Consider the following 21,010-nt stretch of genomic DNA (forward strand, 5'->3'; position numbering starts at 1 on the left):
CAGAGCATATTCCGTTATCACAGAATCAGATTTAGGACAGTGACCCAACCTCACAAGTCCTTGTGCCAGTGCTGATGCTAGTCCATTGGGGGCTCTCACAGGAATATTTGTGGAGGACCACCACACACAACACATACTAATAATTAATGGGAGGGCCCCTTGAGCTGCTCAGAGCCCTAAGCAATTGCTTAGTCTTCTTTTGGCTAGTGCCAGCTCTGCTTGTGATTAAAAAGCAACTCAGAGTTTCAGTGGGTCGCAGAAAGGAAATGCAGGTGGTTTTGGGATCCTGGGTGGAAAATGGCTCAGAACCACTGACCAAGTCTCTCTACATGACACTGCAGGATTATTCCCACCAGTACATTTCCTCTGTCCTCTCTAGTTTTGAAAGTATCAGGAAAGAGGATTGCCACCAATTCTCTTGGAACTGACCATAAATTCAGATGTCTAATGACAAAGAGATCTTTTAGATTAAAACAATTTTAATTGATTAAAAATGTTTACATCCTTGAAAAATTACTTGTAAAGCTACTGACATCAATGAAGTAATTTACTTTTATCTGTGCTCAGATTGGCATATTTTTTAGTGAAATTAAAACTGACTTGGAATTGAAAACGTTCATTTTTAAAAACAAATCTGTCAGAGAGCCTAGTAGTCGCATGACATGAAATATTTTCCTGATTGCTGCTTACACAAGCTATTTTATCACCAATACACTACAAATTCACAGGATCCACCTGAGCTTGACTCATCTTTGCTATCTCCTTTCTCACAATGCTGTAAATAAATCATTACAAAATATGAGAAGCAGCTCAGTGCTGAAAGGGCATTTTCTCCTGGGACTTTGCACTGAAGTGGATTCCTTAAAGCTCTAATTCTCTCCTTCTCTGTCTACGTACACTAGTCAGGTGGTCAATAGGAACTGAGGTCAAAGAAACACTAAAAAATGTTATTTACTTTGTAGATATCTCATTGTTAGAGACTGTTATCTTCAGAGGTTTGAAATGAACTTTCTCCTTGTACAATCTCTGGACTGGAAGTATCTGTGTAAAATCTCTATTGGTTCTTGTATCTCTCACTGAACAAACTGTATTTTTCTTTCATCTGCTATGCACTATTAAGTGATCTGAAAATGCAGAGAAAAAGAATTCTGGCAACCGAAAGCATGAAATACCTCTTTACTTCCCCCAAACCTGTCAGAAGTTCTGCGAGAGAAGATTTCTGGGTTTATTGTTGCTTGTTACTGCGAATTTTCTTTTGGAACAATGACTATGTTTTCACCACAGGAGAGCACTTTTACAACGAAAGAGCCTCCTCCCTTTCTTTGCCTTCCATCCCCTCAGCGTGAAAGGTGACATTGGTGGAAACCAAGATGCCTAAAATATCTGTCAAAGTCAATTGCAGACAACCTTGCCAGAAAAGTTTATTTCTGTTAATTGAGGCCTTGAGTTGTTGCAGACTTTTATGTTCCCTATCAAGCAAGTAGAGCAGAGCAAAGCAGTGAGAGAATGGCATCACGTCACTTAATATGTGGCTGAAATAGGACTGTGGAGACCTGACTCCACAAGATAGGCAACATAGAAGAGAAGGAGGAGAATAAATCCATGGAGCCTTTGCTCCAGCTAGAAAGCAGTTGCACTACCAATGTCTCAGCATGCACTGCAGTTTAAATAGCTTTGTTTAAACAAATGGCTAGGTCCCCCTCTCAGAGAAGGTTGTTTTTAATGTATCCTTTTTCAGCCCAGGTCTATCAGGCCAGGCCTTGGTTAGTTTTCTGACCAGGTGAGAAAGCAGTCCTTTTACAAACTTATGAAAGATTGGAGGCAAAACCAAAAAGAATTGATCACAAATTCATTTTCTTACTAAAGAGAATTGTAATTGCTGGAGTTTCCCCTCATTAAAAGTCTTTCCAATACCCTCAGCAGGTTTTGGGTCAGGGCCTTAGACCACTATCCATTAGCTATAGTATTATAGATCCTTGTAAAACAGTACTGCAGTAAGCATGAGGACTTTCAGCATATAAAACAAAGTCCACCTAAAGCACTAAACAGCATCCATAACAGAAACTGCTGAAAACTATAGCTGTGACAGGTAAATATAATTTATTTACATGCCTCTCTAGGCTTGGCCAAGGCAGGAAAGAGAGATACACTCTATTGATCATCAGTTATAAAAATCCATACATTCTCCTTTTGTTATACACCACAGCCACACTGGAAGCGACATACATGTCCCATACATTAAAAATAGGACTTGGAGCTGCTGTGTATTGTTCCATAACATCAAACCTGAATAGAAACAATAGGGCACTCCTACAGTCCATTAAATTATTCTGCTTTGATGTTTTTTACTGTAAGAGATGGACAGAATAAAAATGTTAGCGATGTTGCTGAGTTAAGGGATATTAAACCACAAATGCATCAACAGTAAACTTTGATCTCATCAACAGTATTTCTGTTATTCCCTTTTACAGTAACTTATGTTTTCTGAGCAGGCTCTTCACGAAAAAGAAAAGTTGAGAAACAGATTCTTGTTTTGACTCTCAAATACTAAATAAGAGTGAGAGAGCAGTTGTAGCAGCAGTATATGCAGCTTATCTGCCATTGATAATTTTTGAGGCATGTGCAACTTATTTGGCAAATGAGACTCAGGACAAAGGTACCAATAGTTTCCTTTGCTTATTGTTATCCTTTGCTGTTTTAAGTCTAATTTATGGCTCAGTCTCTGCTGTTTAGACATGGTGGCATTTTTTGGTCCTTTTAAAAATTATTATTTGCGGTATGCATTTAGTTTGAGCCTTTATTATGATGTTTTAAATAGTCTCCATGCAGCTTACAGGTATCTCACTTTTTGACTGTTCCTTTTAAATTCCATTTAACTAGCTTCTTCATTTTTGTGTAGTTCCCCTTTTTGAAGTTAAATACCACTGTTATGGTTTTCTTTGGTGTTCCCTTCCCCACAAAGATTTTAAATATAATTATTTTATGGTCACCATTACTGAGAGGTTCAGCTATATTCACCTCTTGGACCAGATCTTGTGCCCACTTAGGACTAAATCAAGATTTGTCTCTCCCCTTGTGGGTTCCAGGATTAGCTGCTCCAACAAGCAGTCATTAATGGTTGAGAAATTTTATCACTGCATCCTAACTTGAGATAACATATATACTCAATCAGTATGGGGATATTGAAATTCCCCATTATTATTGGGTTTTCTGTTTTTGCAGCCTCTCAAATATCCTTGAGCATTTCATAATGACTGTTACCATCCTGATCAGGTGGTCGGTAGTACATTCCTACAGCTATACTCTTATTATTCAAGTATCCATCTAGTCACAACCCAGCAGAAGTAACTAAAAGCCCAGTCATGCAAGGTTCAGGGCACCGTCATTTTCAGTTGGCTTCAATGGGACACTGACTTCAGAACCCTGCAGAATTCCTGATCAGGAGGTCAAGTAACTGCTCAATGGCTCTCAAATGGCTGAGAAACTATCAGCTTGGGAGCTTGGCATGCAGAGTACCTTCACTTGAGCCTCAACATACTCTACTAACATCATATTCCTTTTGCAGGACTTGCAATATATAGAGTTTGTATATGAGATGAAAAAGCCTTTTGCTATTGTACAGCATCTGGAGTAATTGCTGCTTCATTGGGTAGCCTGCTTGCTTACTAGAAGCAATGAGAAAATGACCTGCTTTTGAGGATGTGCAGGAGTAGCTCTGTTTATTGTAATGTGGGATTGAGTCCTAAAATAGATATTACTTATTTTAGTTGATCTAATAATATGAGAATTTAAAGTCTCAAAAAAGTTTTCAAAGAAAAAATTACTGCTTGGAATTAATAATATTCTTAGCATGTTGGCTGTTAAATAATATTTATGAATTATTCATTTATGTTAAATTAAGGGAGTACTATTTTACTGAACCGATGAAAACTCAATAGACAAAGAACACAATCCAAATATTAATCTCTTTGAGAATTCCTGTTACATGCTTTGGATCTCTGAAATTCATCTAAAAATCCCTCTGCAGGAGCTATCTGTTTTTTCTTTGCCCTCCAATAAATTTAATTCAGACAAACACTATGGACCTTGAAATCTTTGATGACAGTTAGAAACTAATGCACACCAGAAGCTTGGAAAACGATGTCACAGGTCTATTTTAAATAAAACCTACAGTACCTCTCTTCAATTCACATCTCCATGTGGCAGGACACCTGCACCTGAAGTCATTGGGGCTTTACACAGGTAAAGGGACCTGTGCTCAGAGAGCAAGTTACCAGATAGGGGCCTAAGAATGTATTATGTAAGGTTTTTTTAAAAATTATTCTTAAGATGATAAATAATTATTTCAATCATCGTAAGTTTAGCTGTGCTTAAATTTTTAATCCTGAAATACACAAAAAAGTACAAGAGAAGTACTAAATTTAAAAGAGATCCTAAAACCTCTCATCAGCTTCCCTTTTGCAAAACATTAATCCTACAAAAACTCTACACAAAAGCAAGGTTTATTTTCTCCTCTGACTGAATTTTCAGATTTTGGAATGAATTAGTAAAATAGTCATTTGTACACAAGTCTTTTTTCTAAATTGCATTTTTCAAGGGTGGGTAATTCAAAAACAGACTGATGAATTTTTACCAAATGTAACAATGTATCTCTTACAGCTATTAAGAAACCTAAAAGAAGTCAGCAGATCATTTTCTAATGATTTACTAGACATTTAAATAATTGTCATGCTTTTAAAATGTGCATAGAAATGTGTTGCGCTTTATTATTAAAATAAGAATAATTATTATTATCTGTATTACATCTTTACATGTTCTATAGGATTTGCATAAACATTTGCAGGATTGGGGATGTATTTATGTCTTTACTGTGTGTTGCCATTCCAAGGTATGCAGACAAAATGCGACAGTAGCCTCAGAAATAGACTTACCTCCAATGCCGCAGGTATGTGAACATTCTGACCAGGCTGACCATTTGGAAAGCTGACAGTTCACAGCACATTCCACAAGGCAATGAATGCTCAATTGTTCAGGTTTGTCCAAGTTTAACTATATACAAATATAATAAATAAATAAAATTAAAAAAAAAAAAAACCTAAATTGTCATTTTGCCATTGCTGGTCATAAAATTAGAAAACTGAAAATTCATAGCAACTAAAGTGATATACCTAATGTCACCATTTACAGGGAGTTTTTCAGCAATAATAATAGCTTACATTTTTATGGCATTTTACATCTCAAAGACCCCCCAGACCTTGCAAACTCTGGGCCCCATTCTGCAAATCCTTATTCACATGACTTCAATAGGACATAATCCCTTACTCATTGACTTCATTGGGACTACTTGTGTAATATAGGGTCTGTAGGACTGAGTCCTATACGCATACAGACATTACTCCATCACTGAAGTCCTCCTTTGGAGTAGAAAGACGAAGCCAGATGACCAATCAGTGCACATTATTGTGGTACTCTTCTTATATTGTGGTTCCTGAAAACTTCTGACCCTGGCTAAATCCAATATTGATCATAGCAATTTATCTATGACGTGCAAATGGTAACAGTAGAGCTCCAGGTAGCGGCTTAGTGTGCAATGTCAGAGTACTGTAATTTCTAAAACAACAAAGGTGTATGTTAGACTTAAGCCATTTCTCTACTGAATGTATAAGTTTCACCTGCTCACAGTAGTTCATATTCACTGATTTTCCATCACTACGCATACAGCTCAAAAGGCGGCTCCGAATCCCTTGTCCACAGGTTGCATTTTCACTTAGCTGACACGTACTCCAGTCTAAAGATACAATATAATTGCATTTAGCACAGCAAACCATCATTGTACTTCATTTTTATTTTCAATTACAAAGTGAGTTAGTTATCTTCATTCAACTGTGGGACTTTAGAATGTGAGCTCGTATCACACTAAGAACAAAGGAGATGAAGTTATTCTTAAAGAAAATAAGCAAGTTGATGGGAAATTCACAGTCATATCTCCGATGTCTCTTAAAAAAAGCAATACATCAGAGTATGTGGAAAACTGTTAAATGCTGATACAGTATATTGTTTGAAAACAGCTAGCACATTTAGAAGCCCGTGTTATTTGTCTGAAGTAAAATTTCAATTTAATAAAGTAGCTGTAAAAGTTTCTGAAGTGCTACTCTATTTTAATATGTGTTGTCTCAAAGCAAAGCTCATAATCAAATGGAGTTTTGCCTAATCAAATATTTTCATTCTAGAAAAAGAACTCTTGCATTTTTGCTAGCTGTCTCCAACATTGCATTAAGTTCAATTATACCCAAATAATTTTTTAAAAATAATTTATCACTGTGTACTTCCCAAATTATAATGTTAAAAAGGAAGTCAAATGAAAGCGAGCTTTGAAACTCCTTTTTTAAAAATCAAGATGAAAGAAAAAATAATGTGCTGTCCCTTCCATCATTAAAAATCACGAACAATGTGAAGTGTGGTTCTGCTCTGAAAGTGACCCTCTGAAAAAGGGTATTATGATGTTTCATGTTTGTCTCTCAATGGCTTCCATTTCAAATGTACTTGGAAATGTAGAAATGTCACTTTTTCTAACTGCTAACCCTACAAATTTAATCTAGCATCTGAAAGTTAAACTGGGTTTTGTCCTCATGTATCAGCACTAGCTGAACTGACTAAAAAGAGGAAAGCATTGTCTGCAATTTTGTTTCCCAAACAGCTATAATCAGTTGTAATTAAGATTCTGAACAAATTTTACTCTCAAGTGCCACCTCTATAACCTATATTGTCTTCAACGTATGCCCTTGGGGTCACCTGAAATGACTCACTTCAATAGTATTGATAATGCACAAAAAAGAATAGACTCCATTTAATTCTTGCTTAGTTATGATGATTTTACAGTGATAATACAAGTAATAAATTCTTACCTTACCCAAACATGCACAGATTTAATGAATTCAATGGAACTACTAACATGCTTAAAGTTAAGCTCTTGCAGGATTGGGGTTTTAATTATTACAGTAAGTAAACATAACTAAAGAGCAGATCTGCTAAATAATAAGGTGTTTTTATACATAGCTATTTTTAAAAGTAGAACTGCTTTAAATTGTCACACCACATCAGACTTAACATTGTAGTAAAGAGTGTATTGAGAAAGATTACACTCTTCATTTTTCTCGTGAATTACATTTCTGCTTACCTGTTAGATTGTACTGATACTGAAAGCAATTTTGATTGAGAACACAAGGTTGCATTTGTGAATCTTTAGGACAGGTCTTGGTATTTAAAGGAGATCTTAACACATGTCGAGTCCGTGTTTGCATAATATTGGGGTCACATACCTAGATAAAAATCAGATAGTACAAAAGATATTAGTAAATATTACAGATCTGCATCACCTGTAGTTGTTATATATCTATTGCTATTCCAGCATCAGACTTTATTCTATGTTATTTCACCTTTGTGTTGTTTAAGACATCTTAAATGTCTTCTATGATGGACCTGTTTTGAAGGCAGACTCAATGGTTAACAAATCCTTAATCCAGTCCTCCTAAACCTTGACATCTGCTGTGCTCCTCTATGAGATTATTGAAATATATACATCACTTTTCCAAATATCAACCCCATCCATTCAGAATAATGGGCTAAGGCAGATGGCCAAGAAATAATTTTAGAAGTTTTCTGCTTCATCCCCATGAGATCCCCAAGCAGAATTCTGCCACAATAAATATAGAAAAAAATTAGTTACTAAAAGAATTTTTGTTTCCCTTGTTGTTATAGCTAAGCTAAAATGTGCTTCGCGTTTGAGGGAGATGGAAGAGGTGTCTGAGACACAAGACTTCACTGAGTGACACTTACACAAGATGATTAATGCTTAAGCACTCCTTTCTCTTGACTCTCAAAAAAAAATCATTAACCATCTGCCAGTCATATTATTTGTAACTTAAAGACCCCCACTGAAACAGATAGCACTATCTGGTAGGAATCTTTAATACCAGGACTGTATGAAACATTATCAAGGAATAATGGGATGAGTGTTACCAAGTTGCAAGCTAGAAATGTTCTGAAGATTAAAGCATATATTTTCTGCTAGAAGCAACAGTAGAAATTATAGTCGAGCATTCATTTATTGCATGTTACTTTTTGCACATACTGTTTTTTTAACATTGTAGACAATATAGGGCTATATTTTCAAAAGCATGTGCTACGTTATGTGGATGTTTATGTGTGCATGCAAATGAGAAAAATCCTGATTTACATGCACAAATACCCGTCTGCGCATACAAACCAGTCCTAGCATTTGCACATTTCAGTTTCCATGTACACGTCAGGTGCACCCAAATGTCGTGTTGAATTTAGTATCCATGTTTTTGGAAAAATTGCTCTCCTAATTCTTTCAGCATTGAAGGTATGTGGAGGTTACCATGGAGCTGTAGGCAGCCATGCATGCTGGTTATGTTGCAGACTGATCAAGTCAAGAGACAGTTTGGCCTGTATGTGGGGCCCCTCCCATTTCCTCTATCTCCTTTTCAAAGAACAAAATTCCTGTTTTACCAAAGCATGATGTGGAGGCCTAAGAGAGCACGCTCCCAAACATAAAAATATCCTGCTCTTCACCTCACTGACTCCAAAAGCAGGAGGGGGATGTATGGTCTGTGGCAAAGTATATAAGTGTCATGCTGTTGGTAGGAGGAGGTGTCAATACCCCTTTTGTCAACATCCCAGGGGAAACAATGTTGCAAGGCATTATGTCCTCATTTCCAGAGAAGGCAAAGGGCATCTTCATGTTCCACCCCCATTTGATCCCTGGAGTGAAATGCTCAGTCACTCTCCATCACATGATCTCATTTCATTTGCAGGAGCTTTGGATAGACTCCCTTTTCTCTCTGCCTGCCAGCTCCAATATGGGGTGGGACATGAAATGGTCCTTCACTTTCTCTGGAAATGAGGACATGATGCCTTGCAACATTGTTTCCCCTAGGACATTGACAAAAGGGGGAGTGATCCCTCACTCCCTCCCTCTACAAAAGCATATAACTATATATAACCAACAAAGCTCTTAACTTTACCATTTAGCAATCCTTTATTTTATATTTCAGGGTTATAAATCAGGATATGTTACCTCTTAGTCTGTTGGGGGTAGGGTGGTAGGTTGCAGAGCTTGCTATGAGTCTGGGGCAGAGCATGCTATAATCCTTCAACATTCCTTGATCTTTTGCAAACATAGGTTTGTCAGGGATTTTTATTACTCGGAGCCCAAAGACTTCAATTTGTATATTCCCAAATTTTGTCAGGGTTTGTTTTCAGGTGCTTGTATTTTAATGATTTATAATTTCGGACAGTGAATGAATATAAATAAGGTAACACTTAGGCCAAGGACTTTCTGGCATAAGTGTGGTTTTGCCAATTCTTCTTTTGCCTAGCTGATCTGCCTAAAATTATGTCATTCCTGACAGAACAAATGTAATAGATTGTGCTGGAAGTTTTGAGGTGAAAACACACAAACCTGTACCAACAAGAACTTTTTTATTGGGAAAACCCATGACATAAAACCTACATTAAAAACAACAAAAACTGCAGAAATTGTGTAAACCCAAGTTTTGCATGCATAATATACACATTACATAAAGGGGTGATGTGCTAAAAGCCGATTGGATATAGATTAAGAATCTGAAATGTGAAAATGTTCAAAAATCTGAGTGAACAGGGCTCAAACTGGAGAAACAGTGGATGAGAAAGGCTGAAGGATGAAACTGAAGGACCAGACCAAGAGATCAGAAGAGACAATGACCATCATGGAAGGACTTTCCCAGTGCCCCAGAATGTGGCAACTTGGGCCTCCGAATTTCATCTGGTCTGTTATTATTGTCTGATATAAATATTGGTTTAGATACTATACATGACAATAATTCTGTGTGAAACTAATTGAGCCTATATTGGGTAGACTTCTGACCTTCAGTTTCTCTACCTTAACTTCCACCATAAATACTTGGAAAAAAAAACCCTGTATTAAATGTATACAGTTGAAGCAGTTGAAAAAATTGTTTATGAGTATACTTAATTTATGACAATACATTGTTAGTTCTAAATATTGTTCAAAAGGAGAAAAATAAAGATACCAAGAAAAACACTGCAAGATGGACAGGAAAATGTAAGAAATCTTCTATTTTCATAAGTGCTTGGGAATTTCAAGTAACAATCTTCAATAAATCATACTGAGCTCTGTTTTCAAATTTTCAAACTCTTTATAGAGATATCAGTTTAAAAACTCAGTCTTATTGCTTTGCAGCTGCCTGTGAATACTGATTTGAGTGTGGGAGACAATATGAATAATTCCCTTATTATAATATTAAAAAGTAATGTCATTGTATAGCAGCACAAATTCCCACCTCACTTAGACTGCTGTAAGTCTAAAACAGCTTCATTTACATCAGTGGGGCTCCTTCCAATTTATACCAGTGTAAGTGAGAGCAGAATCTGTCCCTATTTTGGAAAATAGTCAGAGATAGCTCAGCTGAATGCACTTATTCTGTGTAAGAGAATACTGTAATGTTCTTATTACTTTGTCAAATAATTTTACATGGTAATCTCATTGAAATGTCCATTTTTAGTCAGGGAATGGTCAACTACTCATCTACAATAAATAATTATTCTTAATTATTTTATCGTGTGATATGTGTGTACCTATAGTTTATTACCATTCCTGAAATTAATTTGATTGTTTGTCCTCATAGGGAAGAGTGATAACTTAAATGCTTTGCCAATAAAAATCAAAGAAGGTATCTCAATAGACACCCCTAGTTAGTGTTCTTCTGCATTACTTTACTTTACAAAAAATCAATAAATGTGCTCAAAGAAACAGATATGTGCCTGCTCTGAAATAACTGTTTCTGTTTCCTTCAACAGGGTAACATTCAGGCAGAATTTATGTACTCTTCACAGCAATATTTTAATAAAATAGTATTTTTCCCTGTCATATATGCATCCAGTTGTGTATGATTGTAGGAAATTAATATAACTCAGCACAGCACAATGTATATGCTGTCATACCGGAACACAAATTTACTGGAAAGTTGGCTATTTTCTCTCTCTGAATCTTCCTAGCCACAGCAGGTAGCAGAACAGCCACGATTCAAACAGGTCAGAATACATCTTGCATTTATGGCTATCTAAATAAATAAGTTTGCTGCAGCTCTGAAAGCCATTGTTTTGATCAGTTGTGCTGATGAGCCATGATGTTTGGAAACAACAGTATAAACAACAAAGTAAATGCTTCAACTGTCTGAAAAGTAAAAGATCTCGAAGGGAAAGTGTTCAATGATCAGGCTGAGTCCATGGGAAACATGAAAAAAACGCAAACTATGCCAACTGTAACTAATATTCTGTAGCATTATTTGTTAAATTTCCTTTTACCTAAATTGAAAAGTCAATTTAGCGCTAGAATTGGTTTTCTGGCCTTACTCTTTCAAGTTATCTATTAAAAAATAAGAGGCAGGAGGGAATAACCTGCAAAGAAAAAAATTAAGGCTGGTATTTTCAAAGATCCCTTTGGCTCCTAATTACTCAAATCTTATGGAATTGCAGTGAGATTTTGATGCTTAACTCTTTTAGTAGCCTTTGAAAATCCAGCCTAGAAGAATACAATATTTACGGTCTGATTAATCAACTAGGAAAGGTATAAGTGCATGCGAGTAATTGAGAGGTATAAATAGGAAGCACTCAGAAGGAAGAGGAATTGGTTAGGGTGGTACAGCAGGTAACATCTAGGTAAGAAGTAAACATACATTTAGGTTGCATTGCATACAATGAAAAATTCCTAATGGTGATATTATTAATTATTATTAATTATTATTATTATATTTAGATCACTAGGTCCTGCATTGGGATCTGCTAGTGCAAACTCCTGTCACTATTAGTACAATCACACTGATGCCAGTAGGACTTTGCACGTGGGCGCCCAGTGCACATTAGCTAATCCCCATGTCTGTTTGGAATGGAGACTCACATAGCACTGAGTGTTTGTACATATGGACCAAACCATTAAGAAATGTATCATTTGGCCCCAGCCCAAAGAGTTTACAAGCTAAGCTAGGCAACATGCACAGTCAGGCAAGATACAGTTTGGGAAAGAAGGGTGTGGAGGGTTTATCTGTGGAAAACAAACAGAATAACTCCTGGAAGGAATGGATTTTAAAGAAGGAATGGGGCAGGCTAGAGATACAAATGAGGCGACACTGATGCAAGAGAGGGGGGCTACAAATCTGAGAGTGAAGAAGATGAAGGGAATGTAAAGAGAGACAACTGGAAACATATGGGGCGAGAGGAGATGAAGGAGGAGCTGTACGCCAGAACAGATTTTTGTAGGGTCTTAAAGGTGAAGAAGAGGAGCTTGAGTTTGATCTCATAAAAGACAGAAGCAAAGGAAATAATTCAGTGTTGATTGGATGCGACATGGCTGGAGAGGCTGAGCCGGAAGATGAGTTCAGCAGCTTTTCAGGAAGACTGGAGATGAGAGAGGAGGCTCAGGCAGAAGATGGTTACAGTGATTAAGGTGAATGATGACCATGGCATCTGGGTTGTGCAGAATGAGGGGAAGGGCAGTATTAGAAAAGGAAGAAATTATATCATGAGAGCTTGGCTATCAAATGCGGTTCTGTGAAACATGTTAGAGCCCTCATGGTTTGAGGCTTCTGCAGCTGGACTGGAGAAAGCAATAGGAAATATAACCAGGTAACAACCCTGTTTTAGCAAGGGATGGATAAGCTGAGACCTGACAGGTCTCTTTCATTGCTAATATGTATGAATCTATATTTTTCAATTCAAAAGAATTACTGAGATTCAACTGCATCTTACAGAGTTTCTTCACTTCTGACCCAACTTACTCCACTAAATAGATGTCAAAATTGAACGCGTTTTCAAAGAGTTTGTTTTCTCTCCTACTGTTCTAGTCATAGCTACTATTTTCTTTGATCAAAGATTAAGCTTCTCTTTACTAGTTAGGCAAGTGATTATCTCTTGGTAAGCTAGCCCCAGTTGTTTCATGCTCTGCATGAGCTCATGTTTCTTGTAGAGGAAAAGAATTGTAACTTGAATCTACACTGTAATTTGCATTATATTTGTACTGATAAACACTGGTTTCTTCACACGCAGTGGACTACCTTCCGGTATGTGGCTGGTGGATGTACAAGCTGAAAGGTGGGAAAGGAAGAAAAGGGATGCAACCAAAAGACTGCAGATTCAGGGTCTGAAAACACTAGAAATAAGACATGTTGTTATTCAAGGACTTATGGGAGCTGAGTGCCTAACGCCCATATGTGCCTTTAAAAGTCTCCTCCTGAACATCCAGCTATTTTTGTTTGCACCATGCAGCTACATCTCCCATGAATAATATTTGTACCCCAGTTCAGTGGGAGTTGGGCAAAATTATTTGTAGGTGAAACATTTAGGTAGTAGGCTCAGGCCCCAAATTAATATCTTACTCTGAAGTCAGTAACATTTTCACTTGCACAAGGATGTCAGACTCAGCTGCAAGAAGTTTCTTTAGACACAGAACTTGACTGTACCAACTTAACTTTATTCATGTGAGCGCCTTCCAATTCCTGTGTCTATATGATGTGTATGGTGTTGAACTGGAGTCAGAGATCTATAGATTAGTTTATACAAACTACCAAAATATAAAAATATGCAAGAAACAAGCCATTTCAAAACCAGACTGGATCAGCGTGTTTCCCAAAAGCCCAGTCACTTCAGAAACCGTGAAAGACATCATCTTAATTCCAATAGAGCAATTCTTGGTAAATATAACTACTGTATTTCTTGTAGTCCACTGCGACCTCTTGGCCCCCACTATAAGCTAACACAAAAGGAAGTACAGGGTATTATCAAACATGGAGAATCCACCTTTGTTTTGACAAAGAGAAGACATTTATATAATACAAGAAAAGTCTGTTATGGAAGAGGATGGTAAAAGACAAGGAATAAAATTGTAAAGCTATAAGATGGGTATGAGTTTTACAGTGTTCCTAAAATACATCTTACAGTGCCTAGTATAGTACAATGTAAACCTTATTTATGATTCATAAATAAGTTATCTATCTATGTGCTTAGGTTCTCATATGGTTCTCATAACCATGTGGCACAAAAGTTGTGACACATTAGCCAATGCATTTAATTTATTGAAATGCTTGTGGATTACACTATACATAGCTAGCTACATTATGTTTAACAAACTACTCAAAGAGAAGTGCAACTCTTAAACTAGAGTATGTGCAGCCCTAGCAAGTGATTTTGACCAGTTTTAACTGTGTTATGAACCATTCGTAATTATCTTCATGAAGATATAAATGTTCTGTAATAATTTAATAAGCTACTTGCAATAACATGACCCATCCTTTAAAAAAGTAAATGTATTAGCCTATATTGTTCATATGGGGCTTTCTGCACTCTGTGATTATTTAGAAGGCACTGATATATTCATTCATACTGTACTTATTAAAATAGTTATTCATTCATCTCTGATTTCCAAGCAAACTTTAAAATAAAGCACGAAACCTGAAGTATACTGCACAGTCATTTGTATATAAAAGCAGACTTACAAAATGTATTTAGTAATAATAATTAGCACTTATATGGTGCTTTATACTTTCAAAGCACTGTACAAACATCAACTAGTTAAATCCCCATAACATCCCTTTAAGGTACAGTTTCCTCATTTAACAGGTACGAAAACAAAGCATGGGAGCAAAACTTCTGACCTCATTTATATCTATGTCATTTTATTGATTTCAGTAGGACAGCATATGTATAACTGAGGGCAGTATTTGGACCACACAGGCTAACTGATTTGCTCAAAGCATACATAGTTAGTGGTAGAGCTGAGTTTAGAAATCCAGTGTTTCTGGCTACCACTCCATTTCTCAAATCACAGAACCTTGCACTCATTTATCCACAGAAAGATGTACAGCGCCATCAGCAGTAGTGTAAATTTTTCCCATAATGTCTCCTGACTAGAATACTTCCCATCCTGGACTTGGATAGTTTTGGAAATATAGTTCTATGTCTGTTTAATCCTTTACTCCAGTCTCTGTGTCTTGTGGCCTCTGAAAAGGCTACTGATAAAGGTATCAGTTGTGATGAAAACTTAACTAATGCATACAGTTGTCTACCTAGAACAGAAATGAGACGACTATTTCATTTCCAACTGCTTCCTTAGGGAAAGCATTTCCAATCACTACCAATTCAGATCTGTGATCTAAAATTAAAGCCCCTGCCAAGACTACAAGCCATTCACATCTCTTGCTAGCACTTTTAAAACAATCAGTCAGTATTTAAACACTACACAGATTTAGGAGAATAATAATAATTTAATTGTTACATATATAAACGCCATACATTGATATTGATCCATGTGGAGAATCACCACTGAAGCAGGAACAGCTGCTCTCACTGAGTAGATATGTAACCTTGTATAATTAACTAATTTCAGACTCTTTAGAATTAGCTACTGTAAATGCCAACAGCTGAGGCAAACAAGGAGACCTCTCAGATCTGATATGGGGGCTGTGACTGTTATCAGCATGATAGCAGAGAACTAACAATGTAAAATTGAGATAATTATTCCAGGGACTTGCAGCACAACTTGCATATTAACTTATCTTAAGAATGCTTTGATTAATTCAACTGAAGTCAATTAATTACATTTCCAAGTCAGATGAATACACAGTCAAGACACTGCAGGTACTGCTTGTTATTTGATCCCTGAAAATTTAACAGAGATGGCAGAATTTCAGTTTCTGCATTGTTTAGCTGGTTCTTTGAGCAATCAAGTGATGTCTGAACACATTTATGTAACTGGAACTAATATGAAATCTCTAAAGCAAAATTCAAGTCAATCTAATTTTGTAATGATTTTTCTAACAGGCAGTGTTTTTAACTGTTGATATTTTGAACTAAATTAAAGCCTTTATGTGGAAACTACATGCACGTTCCTTAGTTGCAAAGAAGAAAACTTTATGAGCTAGAAAATAGATGCTTGAACCAGGGGAAGAGTCTGGATTTACTGCTTGCTGATAGAGAATGTCAGAATAATAGGGAAGATTAGAATGAGCTAATGAGCTAACTGAGGTCAGCAAGGAAAGGAATGGAATCATAGAAAGCAACATTCAGGTATTAGATTTCAGAAAGACACATTTTGGGTCATTGAGTAAGGTAGTGTACAATGGGAGGAAATATTAAAATCCACCACTGAGCAGTAATGGTGGGAAATCCTAAAATACACTATAATTAACACATAAACTAATTCAACTGGGGGAAAAAAAAGTAAGATGGAGCTGCAGAAAAATCTGAAATGAGTCAAATACACACTGGAAAAACAAAAGGGAGTGGGAAAACAAATACAAGTCCTTAGAATCAGAAGAAAAGAGCAGGGGGGAAAATATACGATAACGAAAGAGGTAGAACAAAGGCCTTTTACAAATACATCAGGTGAAAGAAGTACTGAAGATTCCATTGATTGAGTACTGAGCACTTTGAAGTCCTACTGATTTCAAAGGTAATCAAGGGCATACAGCATCCTGAAGGTTAGGAATCCACATAAAGGAAGAGGATATATAAAACCATACTTAAGATACTAAAAAGTACACTGCAGGGAACAATCCTTCATTGAAAAGGGATAGATTGGATGGTCTAAGAGGTCTGTGTCCAACTGCTATGATTCTGTGAATCTTCTATTGGAAATAATTTATTATCAATCATTATCCAAATCACTTGAATTTGAGGGAACACAGTACACTAAGATGTTTGGGAAGTAATTTTAGCATGGTCAGAATCATAATCAAATATTTCTCAATCAAAGACTAACAATGTGGGTCATTTCAGAGATAGCTATGACATGGTGGTCATTTAGTCTCGTCAAAGTTTCATAAACACTCCCTATTCTCCAGACAGCCATACATATCATGGGAATGGAGAAGCAAATCTTGTGAGTCTACAATTCTCCACAATACACTCTGGAAACCTGTCTCACAAAAACCTATCGTTGAACATGTGTGAAATATTTGAAATGATATATATATATATATATGAACTAAAGGCTTGTCTGAGTTTTTTCTTTTGCATTTTGATACAATCTTATTCAAAATTTTGATAAACATATGAATATTTAAAATAAAATGTTTATCCAATTACTTGAAAATGGTTCTATTTTTCAAATGAAAATGGCCTACATCAAAAGCCAAAAACTTATGTTTCACACACTTTCAGTTTCAAAACAGTCAAAATATGAGTCCGCAGTGTAGCACTGTTGCAAAAACGTCAAACATAATTCTAGGATGTATTAGCAGGAGTGTTGTAAGCAAGACACAAAAGTAATTCTTCTGCTCTACTCTGTGCTGATTAGGCCTCAACTGGAGTATCGTGTCCAGTTCTGGGCGACACATTTCAGGAAAGATGTGGACAAACTGGAGAAAGTCCAGAGAAGAGCAACAAAAAAGATTAAAGGTCTAGAAAACATGACCTGTGAGGGACGATTGAAAAAATTGGAGAAGAGAAGAGAAGAGAGTTTTCAAGTACATAAAAGGTTGTTAAAAGAGGAAGGAGAAAAATTGTTTTGTTAACCTCTGAGGATAGGCAATGGGCTTAAACTGCAGTAAAGGCACATTAGGTTGGACATTAGGAAAAACTTCCTAACTCTCAGGGTAGTTAAGCACTGGAATAAATTGCCTAGGGAGGTTGTGGAATCTCCATCATTGGAGATTTTTAAGAGCAGGTTGGACAGACGCCTGTCAGGGATGGTCTAGATCAGTGGTTCCCAACCTGGGGCTCTCTTTCAAAATGACCGGGGCTTCCCTCCTACTGGCTGCAGAAGGGAGCTGCTGCTGCCTGAGGAACCAGGCCATGGGGCTGAAAGAGGGTGCAGGCTCTCCCCTCCCTTTGGCTGTAGCAGAGAGCATGGCAAAGCCTGGGACCCTAGGTGCTGGAGTCCCTGCTGGAGCCAGAGGGAGACGGGAGAGCAGCATTCCCTCCTCCGGCTCCAGCAGAGAGCAAAGTGATCTGCCTGGGTCCCTAAGTGTGGGTCCCTGCTGGAACCAGAGGGAAGAGAGCACTGATCTCCCATCCCCTTGGATGCAGAAGGGAGCCACTACCTAGGGACCCAGGTGGAGTGCAGGGTTCCCTGTTGCAGCCAGGGGACAGAAGATCCTCCTCACTGAACTCCACCCGCTGGCTGCAGACGGGAAGGGGGCTGCTGTTGGAGACGGTGACCCTTTAGGGTAATAAAAATCACATGTGGCCCTCAAGTCAAAAAGGTTGGGAACCACTGGGTCTAGATAATGCTTGGTCCTGTGCAGGGGACTGGAGTAGAAGACCTCTCGAGGTGCCTTCCAGTCCTACGATTCTATTATTTTGTTGCAATTTTTCATAAAGCAAAAACATGAGGGTTGAAAATTGCATGCAGCAAAATAGCAACCTCTGTCGTACAAAATTCTGACCAAACAAAAGTTTTTAATTTCACTTAAGTTTAGTGATCATTGTACCTTGTCCTCGCAGAAATCAGTACAAACTTTAACCGAATCAACATTTTCAGTATCTTCTTTAAAAGGGCTCAGTACTGCACCACACCAGTCAGTAGCAGCTTTCCCATTGATTTTAATGGGAGCAAGATTGGACTGCATATGTACAATTTTGACCATTGTATTCGTTAATAGCTTTGCCTTGAGAGTATACCAATAGACCCCTGGTTAATAAATTTGCTGTCCCCTATTTTAAATGTGTCATAAGCTAACTCAAAACCATTTAAAATAATTTCACAGTTCTACCACTGACATTATTTTAAAAAGAGCAATAAAATATAGAGGATGGATGGCTCAAAAAACAGAACTTTAACCATCTGGATGATGCATTAATATCTGATTGGTATCAACTAAACTTTGTTATTGTGCAATGTGTTTTTGATGAGAAATGGAATTAGAAAATGGTTTAGTTCATTTCTTTGTGGACAGCTGTCCACATTGCAAAAACAGCCATCAGAAACAACAATAACTGGCAGCAATGTTGGCAATATCAGCAGGGAGCCAATGGGTCTGACGTACATCAAAGTAAGATGTACGTTGTCACTTCTAGAAGACGACTGTTTGAAATACGTTGGTTGAAGTGTCATGAGGAAGCAGGTGCCTCCATTGTCTATGCTGTGCTTATCCTGTGGGTAAATAATGGTGTTTAGGTTAGCACCATACCTTTCACAATAACAAATGCCTGCACTCTTTGCATACAAAATACTTGTGTGCATACTTTAAGCATTCTAAAGCTGTACATGTGCAAATGTCTGTACCTGCAAAACTTGGGCACGTTTGTATACGTGCATATGCAGAAGCATGGTAGAGGCCTTGCTGAAAACATACCCCTTAGTATCTCAGTCTAATGTGTTTGGTATGCCATTCTCTGTGTACACGTACTTTAACCACCTCCAGTTTCTTCATGTACACTGTCAGCAACGCCATTGTCCATATGAGCAACAATTCTAGAACTGTAAAAGCCATGGTTATTTGCTTTTCACTTTTTGATAGAGCCTTGTTTACTCTGTAGTGTTCAAATGTATTTTATTCCAAAAGTGGTGCCACTATGGAAAATTGTCAGATTCTAAATTTGTCTGTCAACTAGTACTATTAATAATAATTTGCATCCATATAGCAACTTTCATCAAAGAATATCAGTGCACTTTACAATCTCCATTTAATTAAACCTCCAAGCAACTTGTGAAGAAGGTGGTGTTTATTATTATACCCATTTTAGAAATTATTAAATTGAAATACTAGGATGTTAAAGTGATTTTTCCCAAGATCACAAAGTGAGTCAGTGAACAGAAATGGGAAGTGAGGTGTCCTGATTCCCGGTTCTCTACTTGAATGATCATACACCTTAACTTTCAATAGTATTTGCCTTCACTAAAATATAGGCTTGATCTGTGAGGGAGACCAAGATATTCCATTTCTATCCAGGATCCTCGTCTCTTCAAAGGCGCCAAAGTGGTCTCATAATTCTGTCTTGACTGGTGACGCATGGTACGGAGGGCTTTGAACTTCCACTGAGGGCAATATCATTTGACTATGGGACAAGTAACAAATCCTGAGTTCTCATTTCAGTTCACCTACTCAATTTGAGACTTCGGGAGTTGAGGGCATTCAGCACCTCATGGGCTGAATCTATATCATCTAAACTGCCTGTTATTTTGTTCAGTGAAACAACAGTAGGATTTTCAAATGTGCTTAGCGTCAGCCTAGCTCTGCTCTCACTGAAGTTACCATTGACTTGAATGGGAGCAGTTTTAGGCCAATATTGAATGATTCTGAACATTTTACCCCTGGAGACCACTGTCCTCTTTCCTGTTAAGAAATAGAACTGTTTAATTATCTGTGTTACTCAAAATAGCATAGGAGTTGAATGTCTTGGTGAGAGGATGTACTGACCGGCAAAAATGCTTGATGAAAATGTTCATCGTTGCTTCAAAATTTACATCGAGTGTTCAGAGTCCTCTCTGCACAGATTTAAGTCTGAGTTAAGCCCTCAGAATATGGATACTGTCAATTAGAGATACTGAAGTTGCACCTCAAAGACTGGGATAACTCTTGACACAGGATACCCATTGAATTGGAGTCAGACTGGATATTTAAGTACTATAGTAGATCTGCCCTGGAAGAGGCATTTCCTGAAGTACACTTTGCTGGGTCAGTGCTGGAAGATTAGATTCACTGGTGCCATAATGTAATTTTTGTAGCAGTGTGGTCAGAAATGATCATTTATCACAGTGGTTAAAAGTTGGGGTTTTTTTAACCTCCAAGTTTCAACAAGCTCATCAAAAAAGCTGACATGCATTACTTTTCCTAAAATAATCCTCTTCCCTGCCTGAAGCAAAACCTGAGGGCTATTTCTGTTCTTTATAGCACAAAGTTTAAGACCCCGTGTATTTAGCAGTTCAAAATGTTATGACTGAGACTTGGTCCAGCTTTTATTCCTTAGAACCAAAATACCTTCTACCACA

The 21,010-nt window shown here is 37.3% G+C and overlaps 1 protein-coding gene across 1 annotated transcript in view; it reads right to left on the minus strand.

Annotated features, from left to right (window-relative positions):
* The window catches only part of THSD7B (thrombospondin type 1 domain containing 7B), a 461,283-nt gene that overhangs the window by 16,503 nt on the left and 423,770 nt on the right, over positions 1-21,010 (minus strand). Inside the window, exons 20-22 of the mRNA XM_067549515.1 lie at positions 7,178-7,319; positions 5,673-5,788; positions 4,932-5,049 (exon numbers count right to left, since the gene is read on the minus strand). Of these exons, the coding sequence (XP_067405616.1) occupies positions 4,932-5,049; positions 5,673-5,788; positions 7,178-7,319 (376 nt within the window). The remainder of the gene's footprint in view (positions 1-4,931; positions 5,050-5,672; positions 5,789-7,177; positions 7,320-21,010) is intronic.

This window comes from Emydura macquarii, unplaced genomic scaffold, assembly GCF_026122565.2.
Source record: "Emydura macquarii macquarii isolate MOO-44397 ecotype Brisbane River unplaced genomic scaffold, CSIRO-AGI_Emac_v2 contig_1253, whole genome shotgun sequence".
Lineage (NCBI taxonomy): Eukaryota > Metazoa > Chordata > Testudines > Chelidae > Emydura > Emydura macquarii.